At 41.4% G+C, this 19,064-nt stretch overlaps 1 protein-coding gene across 7 annotated transcripts in view; it reads left to right on the top strand.

Annotated features, from left to right (window-relative positions):
- Positions 1-19,064, top strand: part of LOC117269845 (ras-specific guanine nucleotide-releasing factor RalGPS1) — a 345,328-nt gene that overhangs the window by 54,410 nt on the left and 271,854 nt on the right. For all 7 annotated transcript variants that reach the window (XR_013488122.1, XR_013488120.1, XR_013488121.1 and 4 more), the window contains one exon: positions 6,236-6,325. Coding sequence is in view for 4 of the 7 variants with exons in the window: in XM_078161979.1 (XP_078018105.1) it covers positions 6,236-6,325 (90 nt within the window). In the remaining 3 variants the exon portion in view is untranslated. The remainder of the gene's footprint in view (positions 1-6,235; positions 6,326-19,064) is intronic.

The following is a 19,064-nucleotide window of genomic DNA, read 5'->3' as shown; positions in this document are numbered from 1 at the left end:
GCACAACCACACATATCACACTATCCAGGCACCGCTGCAATACGAGTTAACCTGAGAGACAGTGGAGCACAAAGGCTCCGGAGAAGAAGCCGAGTTAGAGACATCCAGAATGGCCGAGTTAGCAAGATGCAGTAATAGAATACGAGAGAGAGAGAGAGAAGGAGAGAAGGTGCCCGGTGTATTATAGGGGGGTCCTCCGGCAGACTAGGCCTAAGTCAGCCTAACTAGGGGCTAGTACAAGGCAAGCCTGGCAAGCTTTATCAAAGCTTGCCAGGCTTTATCAAAAAGGAAAGTCTTAAGTCTAGTCTTAAATGTGGGGACGGTGTCTGCCTCCCAGACCGCAACAGGAAGATGATTCCACAGGAGAGGAGCCTGATAGCTGAAGGCTCTGGCTCCTGATCTACTTTTGGAGACTTTAGGGACCACGAGTAACCCTGCATTCTCTGAGCGCAGTGTTCTGGTGGGATAATATGGCACTATGAGCTCTCTAAGATATGATGGAGCTTGACCATTTAGAGCTTTATAAGTTAACAGTAGGATTTTAAATTCAATTCTGGATTTTACAGGGAGCCAGTGCAGAGAAGCTAAAACAGGAGAAATATGATCTTGTTTCTTAGTTCCTGTTAGTACACGTGCTGCTGCATTCTGAATTAGCTGGAGAGTTTTTAAGGACTTACTAGAGCTACCTGATAATAGGGAGTTACAGTAATCCAGCCTTGAGGTAACAAAAGCATGGACCAATTTTTCTGCATCTTTTCGGGTCAGGATAGGCCTAATTTTCGCAATATTATGCAGATGAAAAAATGCAGTCTGTGAGGTTTTTTTTAAATGAGAATTAAAAGGCAAATCTTGATCAAATGTTACTCCGAGGTTTCTTACGGTAGTGCTAGAGGCCAGAGCAATGCCATCTATAGAAACTATGTCATCAGATGAGTCTCTGAGTTGTTTGGGGCCAAGAACAATAACTTCAGTTTTGTCTGAATTTAACATCAGGAATTTGGTGCTCATCCAGGTTTTCATGTCTTTAAGGCAATTATGAAGTTTTGTTAATTGATTACTTTCTTCTGGCTTCACAGATAAATACAACTGTGTATCATCCGCATAACAATGGAAATTTACAGAGTGATTTCTAATGATGTTACCTAAAGGAAGCATATATAGAGTGAATAGGATCGGTCTGAGCACAGAACCTTGCGGAACACCAAAACAAACTTTAGTACGTAAGGATGATTCATTATGAACGTCAACAAACTGAAAACGATCAGATAAATAAGATTTAAACCAGCTTAGTGCAGAACCTTTTAGGCCTATTAAGTGTTCCAGTCTCTGTAGCAAAATTTGATGCTAAATTGTGTCAAATGCCGCACTAAGATCTAATAAAACAAGTACAGAGACGAGTCCTTTGTCTGAAGCAATCAGAAGGCCATTTGTAATTTTTACTAGTGCTGTCTCAGTGCTATGATGCACTCTAAATCCTGACTGAAATTCCTCAAATAAATTATTATCATGGAGAAGATCACACAGCTGGTCTGCGACTACTTTCTCAAGGATCTTTGACATAAAGGGAAGATTAGATATTGGTCTATAGTTGGCTAACACCTCTGGATCCAGGGTGGGCTTTTTTAGGAGAGGTTTAATTACAGCTACCTTAAAAGACTGTGGTACATAGCCTGTTAATGAGGATATATTGATCATATCTAATATATGAGTGTTAAAGGGCCAGTGTGTAAAATGGGTTGAAAACAGTGACATCAGTGGTCAAATTCTAGATTGCAGGGCTCACTCGCTCACCCCTCCCGTCGGGTAAATGACGGCGGCCTCGTAGGGACAAAAAGCCCTGCACACGAATTTTTCAGGAGTAGGTCTATCTAGCGACGAGGTGAATGTTTATTTAGAAATCTAAGCCATGTTACGATATTGTAATGAATCACTCACGAGCAGGAGACCAGAGGAGCGTTCGGGAAAAAGGCCCGTTTATTTGAGCACTCCAAAAACTCCGGTAACACTCCAGGGTGTAAAAGACTCCGTCCCAAACTCTGACTCTTCTAGCATAATAGACACACTTCATAACTTTACACACATACTCGTTTACCATACCGAGTGGGGACCCCCCTCCCTTCTCTGCTCGACCAACCTCCAGCCCACACACTGACTGACAGCGTAGCCGGTAAACAGAGCTCAGCTGTTTATTTAGCCTAGCGATATCTCCGGACTATAGTAGCTGCAATGGACGACTTTGAACGCGATTTTGAAGAGTTTCTTGTAGCGGACACGACCCAGAGCCATATCTGTTTGAGCTGGAGCATACAGATGAGGAACTCCATGTGTTTGATGCTGAGCGGGCGAGAAGAGAGGCTGAATGCACAGAATGGGATTCGGTGCTACTGCTACCATCGTTGGGGAGATATATCATCAGGAGGAAAAGCACCACAGTGCATCACAAGGAGTAAAGTTGCGTCTTCTTTTCCTCACAGATGACGGTTCGGGTTCATTCTCTCCTGTTGCGTGGTAAGTGTGGTCCATTCGCAAACTTTATAACTAAAAAAACTTTTCACTACTCTCTATCGACGAACTACTAACACTCTCTGCTGTTTCCTCCTCCTTCTTCCTTCCTTCCGCTGTCTTCGTTGGTTCATTTATACACGCGAAACACGTTCTCTGGCTGGCTGGATTGTCCGCTCGGTCTGCCGTACATACATGGCGGCGCAAGATGGCGACCTCTCTAAAGCAAGGCCCTTGATATATATATATATATACATATATATATATATATATATATATATATATATATATATATATATATATAAATATATATATATATATAAAAGCATAATTGTAAGGCTACGAAAACCAAACGAATTTTATTTTATAGCGATTATACACTTGTATAAACATATTAATGGGTAGAATATTCGGATTCAGATTGACAATAAACCATGCCAAATATTACACACTGGCCCTTTAACTAAAGGTAAGACCTCCTTAAGTAGCCTAGTTGGGATGGGGTCTAAGAGACACGTTGATGATTTAGATGAAGAAATCACTGCGGTCAATTCTTGAAGAGAAATTGGGGAGAAGCAATCTAAATATATATTAGGTCTTACAGCTGTGTTTGAGGTTAGATAGGTACTATTAGAGGACAGGAGGTCATGAATTTTGCCTCTAATAGTTAGAATTTTGTCATTAAAAAAGGTCATAAAATCATTACTGCTAAGGGCTAAAGGAATACAAGGCTCAATAGAGCTTTGACTCTCAGTCAGCCTGGCTACAGTGATGAAAAGAAACCTGGGGTTATTCTTGTTTTCTTCTATTAAAGCTGAGTAATAGTTTGCTCTAGCATTGCGGAGGCCCCTCTTATATGTTTTGAGACTGTCTGCCCAGATTAAACGAGATTCTTCCAGTTTGGTTAATCGCCAGTTCCTTTCAAATTTTCGCGATATTTGTTTTAACTTACGGGTTTGAGAGTTATACCAAGGAGCGAACTTTCTTGGGTTTGTTAACTTCTTTTTAAGAGGAGCTACAGAGTCGAGTGTTGTTCGCAGTGAGCCTACGGCGCTATCGACTAGATGATCAATTCGGGAGAGGTTAAAGTTGGTACGGGAAACCTCTGTTACTGAGGGACTTAGTATTGAATTTAACAACGGAGTAATCATTTCCTTAAATTTTGCGACAGCACTATCTGTCTAGTATAGTAACTGTTGCTGAGTGGCGTGTAATCGAGTAAAAAGAAATCAAAAGTAATCAAATAATGATCCGATAGCGAGGGATTCTGTGGAAAGACTGTTAGGTTATCAATTTCAATTCCATACGTCAGAACTAGATCGAGGGTATGGTTAAAACAGTGAGTGGGTTCATGTACACCCTGACTGAAGCCAATGGAGTCTAATAATGAGATAAACGCAGTAGCCAGGGAGTCATTATCAACGTCGACATGAATGTTAAAATCGCCTACAATAATAACTTTATCTGATTTAAGAACTAAACTGGATAAAAACTCTGAGATTTCAGAAACAAATTCAGAATACGGGCCAGGAGCACGGTACACTGTAACAAATAAAAGTGGCTGCAAGGTTTTCCAGGTCGGATGTAAAAGCCTAAGAACGAGGCTTTCAAATGAATTATAGTCTAGTTTAGGTTTAGGGCTGATTAACAGACTAGAGTTAAAAATGGCTGCAACTCCCCCTCCTCGGCTGCTGCCTCGAGGAATGTGGGTACTGGGAGGAGTGGATTCATTTAGACTAACATATTCATCTGGACACAGCCAGGTTTTAGTGAGACTGAGTAAATCAATAAGATTATCTGATATTAATTCGTTTACTAACACTGCTTTAGACGATAGAGACCTGATATTTAACAGTCCGCATTTAATTCTCCTGTTTTGTCTTTCTGTCACAGAAGAGGTTTTAATTTTTATGAGGTTGTTATGCACAGCTCCTCTATGTTTAATTCTAGATTTAAATAATTTAGGTAGTCGGGGGACAGACACCGTTTGTATAAAACTATGAAAACTGGACACCACCTGGACAGCCACCGATTAAATGATGACATGCGGCTAAACATGTCATCACTGGTCAGATTTGGGAGGGGTCCAGAGAAAACTACGGAGTCCGACATCGTTTTTGCATATTCACACACCAAGGCAATATTAATTTTCGTGACCTCCGATTGGCGTAACCGGGTGTCATTGCCACCGACGTGAATAACAATCTTACTGAATCTACGTTGAGCTTTAGCCAGCAGTTTTAAATTTGATTCAGTGTCGCCCGCTCTGGCCCCAGGGATACATTTGACTATGGCCGCTGGTGTTGCTAACTTCACGTTCCTCAGAATAGAGCTGCCAATAACCAGAGTTTTATCCTCAGCGGGTGTGTCGCTGAGTGGGGAAAAGCGGTTGGAAACGTGAACAGGCTGGTGGTGAACCGTAGGCTTCGGCTTGGAGCTGTGCCTCTCACGAACAGTTACCCAACCTCTCTGCTGAATGGGTGTTACCGGAGGACCGCTAGCAGAGGCTACGCTATGTGGCTCCATACCGGCTACAGGGGACTGGCTAACGGCAGCTACTGAATGATTTTCCATGGTGCGGAGCCGCGCTTCTAATATACTGAGCCTCGCCTCCAACGCAGCAAATAAGCTACACTTGTTACAATTACCACTGTCGCTAAAGGAGGCAGAGGCATAACTGAACATTTGGCACACCAAGCAAGAAAGAGCAGAGGGAGAAGCCATCGCTAACTGTAAAGCTAATGTAGCTACCAAGGCTAGTAACGTGCAAACACCGGCTAAGAGATTAGCAGGGAAGTCGTAAAAAGGAGGAGAGCTATAAGTGCTTAAACAGAACTAGTGTGGGTTAAGACTTGAAGTAGACGTTAAAGCAGCTGAAGTGAGAAAGCAGAAAGCAGGCTAGTAGAATTCACTAGAGCAGTACAGAGACGCTGTCACAGAAACACCGGAAATTACACAACTCGCTTACCGCAATACGTCAGCACGTCAGAGCTGCTTATTCTATTACATGCCTCTCCATAGTAAGATCCCTTTTTTGGCAGGCTCATCTGAATCGATGGTCGAAAGACAGAGGGTGTCGTATACTGTACAGATTGTAAAGCCCCCTAAGGCAAATTTGTTATTTGTGATATTGGGCTATATAAAAAAAAACTGACTTGATTTGACGTGAGGAGTAGGAATTTTGAGGAGTTTTCAAACTTGTAGTCTTTAGACCACACTGATGCTGACTCAAGTGACATATTTATCAGTCTTCACGCAGCTCTCTCTTGACACACCAAAGGGTTTATACAACAGGTTTCCCATATGCAGTAGTACTACCTGGAAACACATACTGACATGTAAAATAGGGGAAGTTTCCCTTTAAGAATGTGCTGTAAACATGAAACGTGCAAATAATACTTTCTTGTATAATGCAGTCTGTTGCGGGCATGTAAATGGGACTCGACCAATTTTAATTTAATTTTAATTTATATACTTAATTAATCCCCCTGAGGGGAAATTCAGCTTTTTCACTTTTACACATCAAACGCTGTTCACTAATCTACTCAGCCTTTACACAGTGCCATAATGTCCAGAGTATGTCATCAAAGTTATGTTATGTTATAGGATCTAGTGTCCTCTGCTGCTTTTCGTGAACAAGTGCACAACTTCATGTAAGTGCAATTCTAAAGTGATGGCATTGTAATTACAGCTAGACATGTGTGTTGTGTGTTTCTATGTTGTTATGTTTCAGGTGAGCTTTTGGCTGGTGAGAGAAATCTTAACTGCCCAGACGCTGAAAATCCGAGCAGAAATACTGAGCCATTTTGTCAAAATAGCAAAGGTGAGTTGAAAATACTGAACAAATGCTGAGGTCTCATTAACAACATTATGACAAATATTTAGTAATATAAGTTATTTGTAATTTATGTTTGCAAATAACAACCAAAGGACAGAAACCTCCATAGCTGTTATAGTCGTATTGGCTCAATGTGATGTTTGGTGAGCTTCTCAGTAAGAACATCCATCATTACACATGGATATGTGTTTAGAAACGGATATCAGCAGCTATTGAACTGCTATTATGTTTTAATGTAGCTTTTTATTTCATGGGTCACTGTCAGTTGCCTGCAAAGCACTTCATTTATTCAAATCCATTATTGTCTGTGAAGCTTCAAAATGCAGGAGCTTCCCAGGTACTTTATTGTACTACACGAGGAGTGATGGAGAAAACAGAGGATGATGGCTAAAACAAAATGGTGTTTTTTCTCTTGTGGCATGATCCTGACACAGTAGCAGAGGGAGTTTTTCACTGAGGTCAGAGTGTGAGATGGAAAGGAAACATGGAAGCTTGGCATAATGTTCTCGGCAGCTTCTAAAGATACTGACAAACAAAACAAAACTAATGAAGCATGCTTTATACACATGACTTCGACTATAAACAAACCAAGAATGTATCACCATAGGGAATCACTCTGCCATGGTAGTTTGATTGGGCATTTTAGGGTTTCAGCTACTACTGAGGTGTGTAAGGGGTAATTGAAATCTGACATGCTGTATACTGGAGGTCCTGACACATACTTTAAGGAAAGAAATAAGAGATCAAATCAAATATACTCAAAGTACTTGAATCAAGCGTGTGTACTGAAGAATTCCATTCCTAGGACAACTAAAAGTAGATGAGGTTGAGTAATAGGTTGATTACTTCAGCTGTCAATGAGCCATTTTTTCTAATAGCTCATAATGATATTGTAGATGTAGATAATAACATAACAACACAACAGATTTGGGAACATGATGACATCGCTAAAGCAACCCAATTGTCAGAAACAGCACATTCTCACTCTGACCTCATCACTTTACTTCAACTTCAGCCTATTACATGCATTTTGTCTTTTCAAAATATAGTTCGTTTTCACAGGAAATGTCCAGTTTGCATACAGTCTCTTACAGATGCAGGCACTTCAAATTTCCAGGCCTTCCGAAAGCCTTCTGGAAGCCTTCCAATGTCCAGCCAACTTCCACTGGCTTTGATTCCACTGAAACACGCCCATTTATTCAATTACAAGGAGTCACCATGAGATTTAATTTAATTTAATTTAATTTTAATTTTATATACTTTATTAATCCCCCGAGGGGCCCCGAGCAGTTGGAGAGAAGTGGAGAGATGTCAGAGTGAGGGGGCTGCCTTGGTCTGCCGCCCCTATGATCTGGGAGATGGCGCTTCCCTCAAAGAAACACAAAAACTAACAAAGATTTAGATGTGCTTGTACTTTACGTACAGTAGTAGTATTTCCATTCTATGCTACATTATTAATCTACTCCACTGTCTCAGATGCGAATATTACACATTTATTGCACTACTTTTATTTTAAAGATTTTGCTTGGCCTATTAGTTACAGTACTTTTGTACAATAATATAAATTCGTTTCTGGGTTATATTATTACAGGTTACAATAGGCCACCCAGCATTATTTAAGTTATTAAGTTGACCACCTTTATCTGCTGCAGCATCAGTGTTATAAACACATTAGTTATAATGGAAAACCTAAAATTTTGTTACAATTGGCCCAGGTCTCCCCTATCTGAAAATATTGAGTTAGTCTCTCAGAATAATGAGAAACGTTTTGAAAATAATTTAGTGCCTGAAAATAATTACATTTTGAAAAAAATGCTCATTAAGAGACTTAAATTTTAAAATAACATTAACATTAATTTAGAAACATAATAATTTTTTTTGTTTATAATGTGAAGAATTGTAAAATGTCACTTTAATGCCGTAGTTAAGACATTGACAGTGACGGTGTGTTGTTGAATGTTTGCATCAAAAGTCCTACAGTTCACTCAGTGTGATGATGTGTGTGACTGTGGGGGCTGGAAAGCTGTTCAGATCGCACATTCACACATTCAGTAAGACCAAAAAGATTCATGGTAATGTTAATGATGTGTGGGGGCTACCTCACCTTCAAAGATAAACAGCACCACTTTATCTCACGTGCGCTCCTTTTGCGTTATTAAGATAGGGAAACTTCATCAAGTTTGTGAAAGCTGCCTGTGACAAATTCTTAATTAACTAATTCAGAATTTTCTACAAACACATTTAACACTAGAACCGCCAACATTCCAATACCCCCTAGAACCGCCAGAGCGGGTCATTTTTACCCCCCATGCTGTAACAGCATCAGACTTGGCAAAGCTGTCATTTCTTGAAGCAGATAAGCTTTTAATTTTTGTCATTATAAAAAGTGATGAGAAAGACTTGATAAAATAGCTATTTTCAATTAGTTTTATGTAGTTTGTAATTTGTAATAACAGCAATGACAAAATATTGAACATTTTAATAAGTTATATTTGGATTGAAATAAACGATTTTTGAACAATATTGTTTTACACAAAGAAACAGAGCATCCACTCTATTTACTGGTAACTATTTACAGTAGCACACACACACACACACACACACACACACACACACTGTACATTTTCATGGTGCACTGGCCACACGCTGCTCGGCAGCACCTCATGCACGTTTTTGTAGTTTTGTTTTTTTGCACATTTGCCCTTCACACAACGGTTCTTCCTCCTCTGCCGGGGGATGGTCGGCAAGGGAGCCAACTTTGCAGCTTGTGTTCTGCATACAGAAGACTCACAGTGATGTGCTCGCTGCCCAGCTGTTTGCAGAGCTCCAGAATGAAGAGTAGCTGGGTCGTGTTGGCAACCATGCACCGCTCCACATCGACGCGCCTCTCTCACTGCACAGTCACACGTTGTGTTGCAGCATGACACGATCCATCAGACACATGAATGGTCATCAATATTACGGCGTGCATGTGCATTTGGGTCATCTACTTCAGTCAAGATGTTCTGTGACTGCGCTCTCCCAGTGCGTAATCCCGGCCGTATATGCTTCCACACAGTCCCGTCTTTTCCAGTTGAATGGTTCTCACACAGATCTGGTTGATCCGACACTATACAAAATAAATGAAATTTGTTTCGCAAGTGCAGTAAACCTGCTAGAAACTACTGAAGGACATAAGTATCAGTGGCGATTGCTCTAAGACTGCAAGGGAAGCTCAGCTTCCCCTAAAATGTCAAAAAATAAGTGGTCAAATATGTACTTCCATGGGGAAACATAGAGTGGGTTGTTCCACTGCAGCGAAACTAGGCAGTCATTGGATAAATGCTCGGTTTTGTCCCGCCCATCGGACGCTCAGCGTCTCTGGGGGTCTATGGGGCAGTGGGCTGGCCTCGGCTGGCCTGGACGCTGGGCTTCTGCATGATGATTGGATGATCTGTCTGCGGCTGAATCCCTTTTTGATTGACAGCGAAATGAGTGAATCAGCGATCTTGAAATATAAACCACCACCGGAGCATTTTTCAAGTTTCATTCCGTTGTTCCGAGTTGATCTGGAGACTTTTCCAATCCTCTTAGTGACTTTTTCTTTGTTAAAAATGACTAGCGACAAATCTAGCATCTTTTTCTGGTGTTATTGGAGACTGTACTCGTGTTTGGAGACTCTGACTTCTGTCGCTCTGCAGTTACTGTCCCCAACAAGCAGCGGGTGCTGCTGTGAGCCGCTCCACCGTCCCAAAGCACTCACAGGCGGTCACACTAGCGTCGCGCAGCAGCCCCAGCTAGCGAGTGAGCTAGCAAGCTGCACATAGAATTTACGTATAAATAAACGGACACATTTTATGATGTAGGCTGAAAATGAGCTTCCCCTCCTTGAAAGACCACCAGCATATATATATATATACATAATATATATACATATATATATGTATACACATAGAATTAGTAAATGTGTTTTGTGAGAGTGTGGGTTTGCCTGTCACAACATCAGAGGGCTGCTGTGATTGTGAGGGTAAAGCCGGGGGAGCCTCTGCCACCGGAGGCCTGGGCCTTTTTCAGATGACTCCTCCTCCCCAGGTGAAAAGGACGAATCATCGGCCTCTCCCTCATCCAGTTCTTCTTCTCTCATTTCCACCATTGTGTCTCCCCCCCATCTGTCTCTCCCTCAATCACCTCTCCCCCATCTGATTGTGTGTCTGTCATTTCGCAGACAGATGTTAGAGTTTAATTGTGACAAAGTTACAAGCATTTCAAAATGGCAGGGGGGTAAAAATGACCCCTTGTTCTAGTGTTATAAATAGTAATAGACATCTTATCCCAAATTCCTCTTGCATCAGATCTTGTGAAATATCGCTTCCATGAATTTGTCTTTGAAACATTTTCGCTGAGGTTAAAAAAAAAAACCCTCGTCTTTCGCACTTTTTGTAAATGAAGTGGGGTGGTCTAACAGCAATCTAACAGCACCATAAATTACATTTATAATGTAATAATAAAATTTTAATGGTAATTAAAATTATAATTATAATGGTATTACTACACTGCCTGGCCAAAAAAAAAGTCGCCACCTGGATTTAACTAAGCAAATAGGTACGAGCCTCCTATTGGATAATTACTGCATGGGCGATTATCTTTCAGCTGGCAACAAGTTATTTAACCCCAACTGGTGCAATGAGTTACTTCTCATTTCCTAAACAACCATGTCGAAAGACACATCCCGTGGTCGTGGAAAAGATGTTAGTCTGTTTGAGAAGGGTCAAATCATTGGCATGCATCAAGCAGAGAAAACATCTAAGGAGATTGCAGAAACTACTAAAATTGGGTTAAGAACTGTCCAACGCATTATTAAAAACTGGAAGGATAGTGGGGACCCATCGTCTTCGAGGAAGAAATGTGGCCGGAAAAAAATCCTCAATGATCGTGATCGGCGATCACTTAAACGTTTGGTGAGATCAAATCGAAGAAAAACAACAGTAGAACTCAGGGCTATGTTTAATAGTGAAAGTAAGAGCATTTCCACACACACAATGCGAAGGGAACTCAAGGGATTGGGACTGAACAGCTGTGTAGCCTTAAGAAAACCACTAATCAGTGAGGCTAACCGGAAAAAAAGGCTTCAATTTGCTAGGGAGCATAAAGATTGGACTCTGGAGCAATGGAAGAAGGTCATGTGGTCTGATGAGTCCAGATTTACCCTGTTCCAGAGTGATGGGCGCATCAGGGTAAGAAGAGAGGCAGATGAAGTGATGCACCCATCATGCTTAGTGCCTATTGTACAAGCCTGTGGGGGCAGTGTTATGATCTGGGGTTGCTGCAGTTGGTCAGGTCTAGGTTCAGCAACAGTATGTGCTCAAAGAATGAGGTCAGCTGACTACCTGAATATACTGAATGACCAGGTTATTCCATCAATGGATTTTTTCTTCCCTGATGGCACGGGCATATTCCAAGATGACAATGCCAGGATTCATCGGGCTCAAATTGTGAAAGACTGGTTCAGGGAGCATGAGACATCATTTTCACACATGGATTGGCCACCACAGAGTCCAGACCTTAACCCCATTGAGAATCTTTGGGATGTGCTGGAGAAGGCTTTGCGCAGCGGTCAGACTCTACCATCATCAATGCAAGATCTTGGTGAAAAATTAATGCAACACTGGATGGAAATAAATCTTGTGACATTGCAGAAGCTTATCGAAACAATGCCACAGCGAATGCGTGTTGTAATCAAAGCTAAAGGCGGTCCAACGAAATATTAGAGTGTATGACCTTTTTTTTTGGTTGTGACTTTTTTTTTGGCCAGGCAGTGTATTTTACTATATTTATTAGTGTATGACATTATTATCATTACCACTGCAGATAAACTCAGCCGCTAAGACTAATGATTCAAACACAGTTTTGTTCTTGCTGTACTATTACTCAGTTCCCAGCCATATCACTTTAATGTCATCGCGGGGGCTCTCATTAGAGCTACGAGCCCGGCCAGGTGACAACAGGGACCTGTCACAGATCGGTCAGGGCTCTACCACGGGCCAAACGGAAATTTGAAGTGGCTGCATCTGTACACAAAAAAAGGCACTACGTCGGTATAACACAGCGAATTAACGTTTTTTTTCCTTCAACAACAAATGCACGTTGGTTTTGCTACCACACGTACGTGGTTGGGTTTAGGAAAAAAGAACAGGGTTTAGCTATACAGTCTTACAGGAAGTGAACACCGGCCTCCCGGGTAAAAGTCGGTGGTTGTTGGACACATCCACCACCCCTCCCACCTGCTCTACTTGGACTTCTGAATCCATGTATCATTCGTTCATTCGTTTTTCAAAATAAAACCAAATATGAAAAAACAAAATAATGACTTTTTTCAATATTTGTTTCCAGAACCAAAATGAAAAAACGAACAACGACTCGTTTTCCGATTTCCGATTTTCTGTTTAAATGAAAAATGGAAAAAACGGATAACGGGCCAGGATTCGGGCCTTTCATACACTTTAAATATTATTATTATTATTGAAGAAATATACAAAGATATCACACATAATATCTGGACAAAAACGTTACATCAGTGAATAAAGGCAAAAAATAAATAAGTAAAGGAGGCTCGACGTACTTGTATAAAGAGATCTGCGGAGGAATTTTTGAACTTCGCATGGGAGCGCTCCATTCTCAACTGCTTATGGCCTAGTTATGGCTTTATCCCTATCTTTATTCAAGAGAGTGGTTAATCAGTTTGAGAGCATTATTTATTCATTTTACGTTCAGATTTTCTAATATTGTCCCTCAAACCCTGCCCTCACCCTCAAATAGCCTCTGCTTGCGCTTAGATCTACTCTGCTTCTGCTCAAACTGTGTGCTCGCACTCAGATACCATGTTGCTCGCACTCAGGTACCATGTTGCTCGCACAGATTTCCTGCTTGAGCTTTGGCTTTTCTTCTCGCGCTCAAACTGCTTCTGTGAGCTCGTGGAATTTCTGCTCTCAGATTTCTGCCCTGCCACTGCCACTCCCACCCCCCAAGGATTTATTAAATGTTCTTTCCTTGCTTTCTTTACGACTTTTGGCAGCATAAAGGGACTGTTAATTTACACATGTGCGCCATATATATATATATATATATATATATATATATATATATATACATATATATATATATATATATATATATATATATATATATATATATATATATATATATGCATATATATATATATATATATATACATATATATATATATATACATATATATATATATATGTATTAGGGATGTCCCGATCCAGCTTTTTCACTTCCGATCCGATACTGATATTACAGCCTTGAGTTTTGGCCGATACCGATACTGATCCGATCCAAGCGCGTATTATACATATTCACTTATTTTGTTGTCAGTCATGTTAGAAAAGGTTTGATCAAGCGATATTACTCTAACAAGAACAACTACTTTATCGGGTTAGTTAAAATGATCCACAACAGTTGGTATGAGAAACTGACCCGTTTATTGTTAACAGGGTTAAATAAACAAACTTTAAACTTGAACATTAACATTAAATAAAAAAAAAATATAGCTGGTTTCCTTTGGCTGCTTTGCCCCCTTAATAAATAGAAAATAAATCAACACAAGAAATCTTTAAAATGTCTAACATTGAAATTAAAATAGCAGCAAGACTCCACACACTTGTGCTTTGGCCCCCTAATAAATAAAAAATAGATTAACACCACAAGACATTGTTGACATTTAACAAACAATGCAGCCTTTCCTTTTCAGTTATTTTAGTAGTGTCAGTGCCAGCCTGGTGCTGCTGTTTCCTGGGATCAACAGAGGGGACAAAAAACCACACACAATATTGTACAACTGTTTAAACAAGCAATAGTCCATCCATGGCTCCACTTTCACTAATTGTGCCCAAAACAATGCCATTAGTGCTCTTTATTAAACAGTAAGAATGTAAACCAAATAAAAATATCACTCTCAAAAAAACCAGAGCAGAAAACAAATAGTTAACTAAATTGACCGCTACTCCTCCTACCCTTTGTGTGTGTCTGCCGTCTGCATGCTGGCCTGGTGGATTGATAGTAAGAGCTGGAGCGGATCACTGGAATGGATTGCTTGAATTGCGGAGCGCTGGGCTACCCGGAAAACCTGGATTGGATTGGTAGTCACCTGAAATGGTTTCCACTTCACAGGTGTGCCTTATCAGGGTTAATTAGTGGAATTTCTTGCTTTATCAATGGGGTTGGGACCATCAGTTGTGTTGTGCAGAAGTCAGGTTAATACACAGCCGACAGCCCTATTGGACAACTGTTAAAATTCATATTATGGCAAGAACCAATCAGCTAACTAAAGAAAAACGAGTGGCCATCATTACTTTAAGAAATGAAGGTCAGTCAGTCCAGAAAATTGCAAAAACTTTAAATGTGTCCCCAAGTGGAGTCGCTCCACATGTGTTCATTCATAGTTTTGATGCCTTCAGTGAGAATCTACAATGTAAATAGTCATGAAAATAAAGAAAACACATTGAATGAGAAGGTGTGTCCAAACTTTTGGCCTGTACTGTGTGTATATATATATATATATATATATATATATATATATATATATATATATATGTATATATGTATGTATATGTAATATTAATTTCTCTTTTGCACATAGAATAGATATACATTTAGGTATGATACAAATTAGCAACAACAGGAATAAATGGAAAAAAATTGTAAAAAAAAAAACATATTAAAACACATTTTCCCGTCGCAGGTATGTAGATTTTATTGATGCCACTCAATTCTTTTCAATGTCCTGACTATAACACCAACTATCATAATCCAATGTGAAACAGAGCTCAAGCTTTTTACTTAGAACACTGGTGCTAGGAAGAGCATCGTGATTTCCATCAGAGTCTTCAACACTGCTGCTCCTGTTGTCAGTACTATTGCTGCTTTCATCACCTGGTGTAGAAAAAAGAAATCACTATATAACAGTGCAGACATTTTTATCTACATTATATACACATCTTGTACACATGGTTACATTCACAAACATATGGTCATGTGTAAACGGCAAAAAGCTGAAACTCTACACGAAATTATAGCATTATTACTGCTGTTTTTTTTTTTATATGATTATCTATTTGGCCTGTTGCTTTAGGACAGCATGAAGTGGGGAAATAGAGGATGGGGGAATGACACAGGCCGCAGGCTGGGATTGAGCCCATGGCTGCTGCGGCAAGGCGGCACCTCTGTGCATGGGGTCTGTGCATGATGCGTACAGACTACACTCCTAACCAGGTGATGAAACCAGCAGCAATAGGGGCGTCGGTAGCTTACTGGATAGTGCCGACGTGTTGTAGGAGTGTAGTCTTCATCATTATCCCCACTGTCAAGACAGCCACTTTTGACTGGTGGAACCCTGGTTTGAAGTCCACCTGGTCGCTTCCCATAGAACACTGATGCATTCATTTTGTTCTGTGTTGTGGAAAAGTACAAAAACTGCAGGAAGCTGGAGTGGAAACTCCAGCAGAACAATATGAGAGAGGTCTGGAGTGGAATGAGGACCATCACTGGCTTCAGGACCAACAACAACAGAGGAGTTGAAGGCAGCATGGACAGGGCCAACGAACTGAATCTGTTTTTTAACAGATTTGACACTGCTGGCCCTGCCCATCCCCCCGTCTCTTCTGCTGTCTGTCTTGGACAACCATCACCCACTCCACCCTCCTCCCCCACTCCTCCCTCTCACACCCCAACAGCCTCCTGCGTGAGCCCTCCTCACACCTCCTCCCCCCGTGGCCAGACTGAGGGGCCGTTTATACGACAACAATTTCAACTGAAAACGGTAAACTTTAGTTGCATTTAGGCTGATCGTTTACACGACAACAGCATTTTGGGTGCCTGAAAACGCAACGATTTGGAAACAGCAGCGTCTCCGTTGTCATGTAAACACGCAATATGCAGTTCCTCTGAAAACGGACTTTTCGCACATGTGCATTACGGTTCCAGTCACTAGGCATGCTGACCGTCACAACAACAATGCCGAGCTCTGTTTGTGCTGCTCACCCTGTTGATTTGAAGTGAATTGTAGATCTGTTACTGTAGCAACTCCACCTTGTCGTAGGACAAGGACAGACTTTTCCGTTTTTACTGAAATCGTTGTCGTATAAACAGCCCCTGACTGCACTCTCCATCATGAGGACTACACCCCTCCCCCACGTGTCGTCACCTCCACAATGTGCTTCACTGCTGACCATGTGAGAAGACAGCTGATGAGACTCCACTCAAATAAGGCTGCAGGCCCTGATGGTGTCAGCCCCAGGGTGCTCAAAGCCTGTGCCCCCCAGCTATGTGGAGTACTTCAGCATGTCTTCAACATGAGCCTGAGTCTCCAGAGGGTCCCCTTGCTGTGGAAGACATCCTGCCTTGTTCCTGTGCCAAAGACGTCACGTCCCAGTGGCTCCAAGGACTACAGACCCGTGGCATTGACCTCCCACATCATGAAGACCCTGGAGCAACTCCGGCCCATGGTCAAGCCACTTTTGGACCCCCTCCAGTTTGCTTATCAGCCCCGACTTGGAGTTGAGGATACCATCATCTACCTGCTCAACCGCGTCTACGCCCACATGGACAAGCCGGCGAGCACTGTGAGGGTCATGTTTTTTGACTTCTCTAGTGCGTTCAACACCATCCGTCCAGCTCTGCTGGGTGGCAAGCTGACAGCAATGCAGGTGGATGCCCCCCTGGTGTCCTGGATTGTAGACTACTTGACTGGCAGACCACAGTATGTGCGCTTGCAACACTGTGTGTCAGACAGAGTGGTCAGCAATACCGGGGCCCTGCAGGGGACTGTCCTCTCTCCCTTCCTCTTCACCCTCTACATCACAGACTTCAGCTATTGCACTGAGACCTGCCATCTTCAGAAGTTTTCTGATGACTCTGCTATAGTTGGATGTATCACCAAGGGTGATGAGTATGAGTACAGGGCTATTTTGGATAAGTTTGTCACATGGTGTGAGCAGAACCATCTGCAGCTCAACGTGGCAAAGACAAAGGAACTGGCTGTGGATCTGAGGAGGACCAAGACACCAGTGACCCCTGTTTCCATCCAGGGGGTCAGTGTGGACATTGTGGAGAGCTATAAGTACCTGGGGGTACACATTGACAATAAACTGGACTGGGTTAAGAACACTGATGCTCTCTACAGGAAGGGCCAGAGCCGTCTCTATTTTCTGAGGTGACTGAGGTCCTTCAACATCTGCCGCAGTATGCTCAGGATTTTCTATGAGTCTGTGGTGGCCAGTGCTATCCTCTGTGCTGTTGTGTGCTGGGGCAGCAGGCTGAGGGTGGCGGACGCCAACAGACTCAACAAACTGATCCACAAGGCCAGTGACGTTGTGGGAACGGAGTGTGACTCTTTGATGGTGGTGTCATTTTTTTTTTTCTTTATTTTTTGTTAATAATCCTGTTTATTTGAACTATATATTTGTAAATACTCTTGTTAAATTTCTTATATTTTCACTTATTTTTCCACTCTTGCATGGAGCACCTGTAATGCAAATAATTTCCCCTCGGGGATCAATAAAATATTTCTGATTCTGATTTATATCCCAGCATGGTACTTTTATAATGTTTATAGAAATTAACTAGAGTGGCATTTCCCAAAGAAAATGCATGTGAGTGCTGAAATCCAGCTAAATACAGCATTATTTCTATGCTGCCGTTATGGCTGAATGTGGCGAATTTGCGAGTTGCGGCAAACATAAATCTTCAAATAACGTAAAAATTACTCGCCACATTCCAATATGTCAGCTGTAGAAGCAAACAGTAAGCTGGCACGTATTGTTACCTTAGCGCAACTTACCTCATATTGAACAATTTCTTCAAATTTGCAGCCTCCACACGCAGTGGTTGTTACCCGAAGCGTTAGCTTCCATGAACCGGGTGTAGTTGTCACTCCGACCGGTCTGACAAGAAACCAGTGCTTGCAAAAGAAAAAACTTGGCTTCCAGAGAGATGAAAATATTGAAAGTGTATGAAAGGCCCGTATCTGGCCCGTTATCTGTTTTTTTCCATTTTCTCCATTTAAACAGAAAATCGGAAATCGGAAAACGAGTCGTTAATCATTTTTTCATTTTGGTTCTGGAAACACATATTCAATAAACAAGTCATTATTTTGTTTTTTCATATTTGGTGGTATTTCGTTGTTGTTCCGCCACATTTTCCCCTGACACTGCTGGGTGCTGTTTAACAATAACAGCTTTTTGGTCCATGTCTGACGGCGGAAGTTACTGATCAAGCGCCGGTTTTCAACTTCGGAGTGAAACCGGGTTGCTAGAATAAATGTTGGTATTGTACATTTCTACAAACCACAGATACATTATATTTGTATGCTCTTACGTGGTGGATACATTAACACTTTACCTTTCTTCAATCTCAACAGTGCTGTGGTTAACCTTTGGTTAGGTTTAGGCACAAAAACCACTTGGTTATGGTTAGGAAAATGTTATCTTTGGGCTTAAAATGCCCACTTTTGGTGGCAGAAAGTTGTGATATTATAATGCAATGGATCCCTGTACTGGACATTATGGGTAATACTCTCTTTCAATCACATGCATGCACACAAAATTTGCATGATCATAGCCAGCCATATAGGATGTGCTTACTGAATATATGCCAAGCCCACAGTATTAAAGATGGATGTGACGCTGTCAGACATCTACACCCTCTCTAGCCAGCAGTTTAGGAGCAA

This window comes from Epinephelus lanceolatus, chromosome 19 (assembly GCF_041903045.1).
Source record: "Epinephelus lanceolatus isolate andai-2023 chromosome 19, ASM4190304v1, whole genome shotgun sequence".
Taxonomy (NCBI): Eukaryota; Metazoa; Chordata; class Actinopteri; order Perciformes; family Serranidae; genus Epinephelus; species Epinephelus lanceolatus.
Note: the sequence above shows the minus strand (reverse complement) of the source record. Positions and strands in the feature narration are given on the sequence as shown.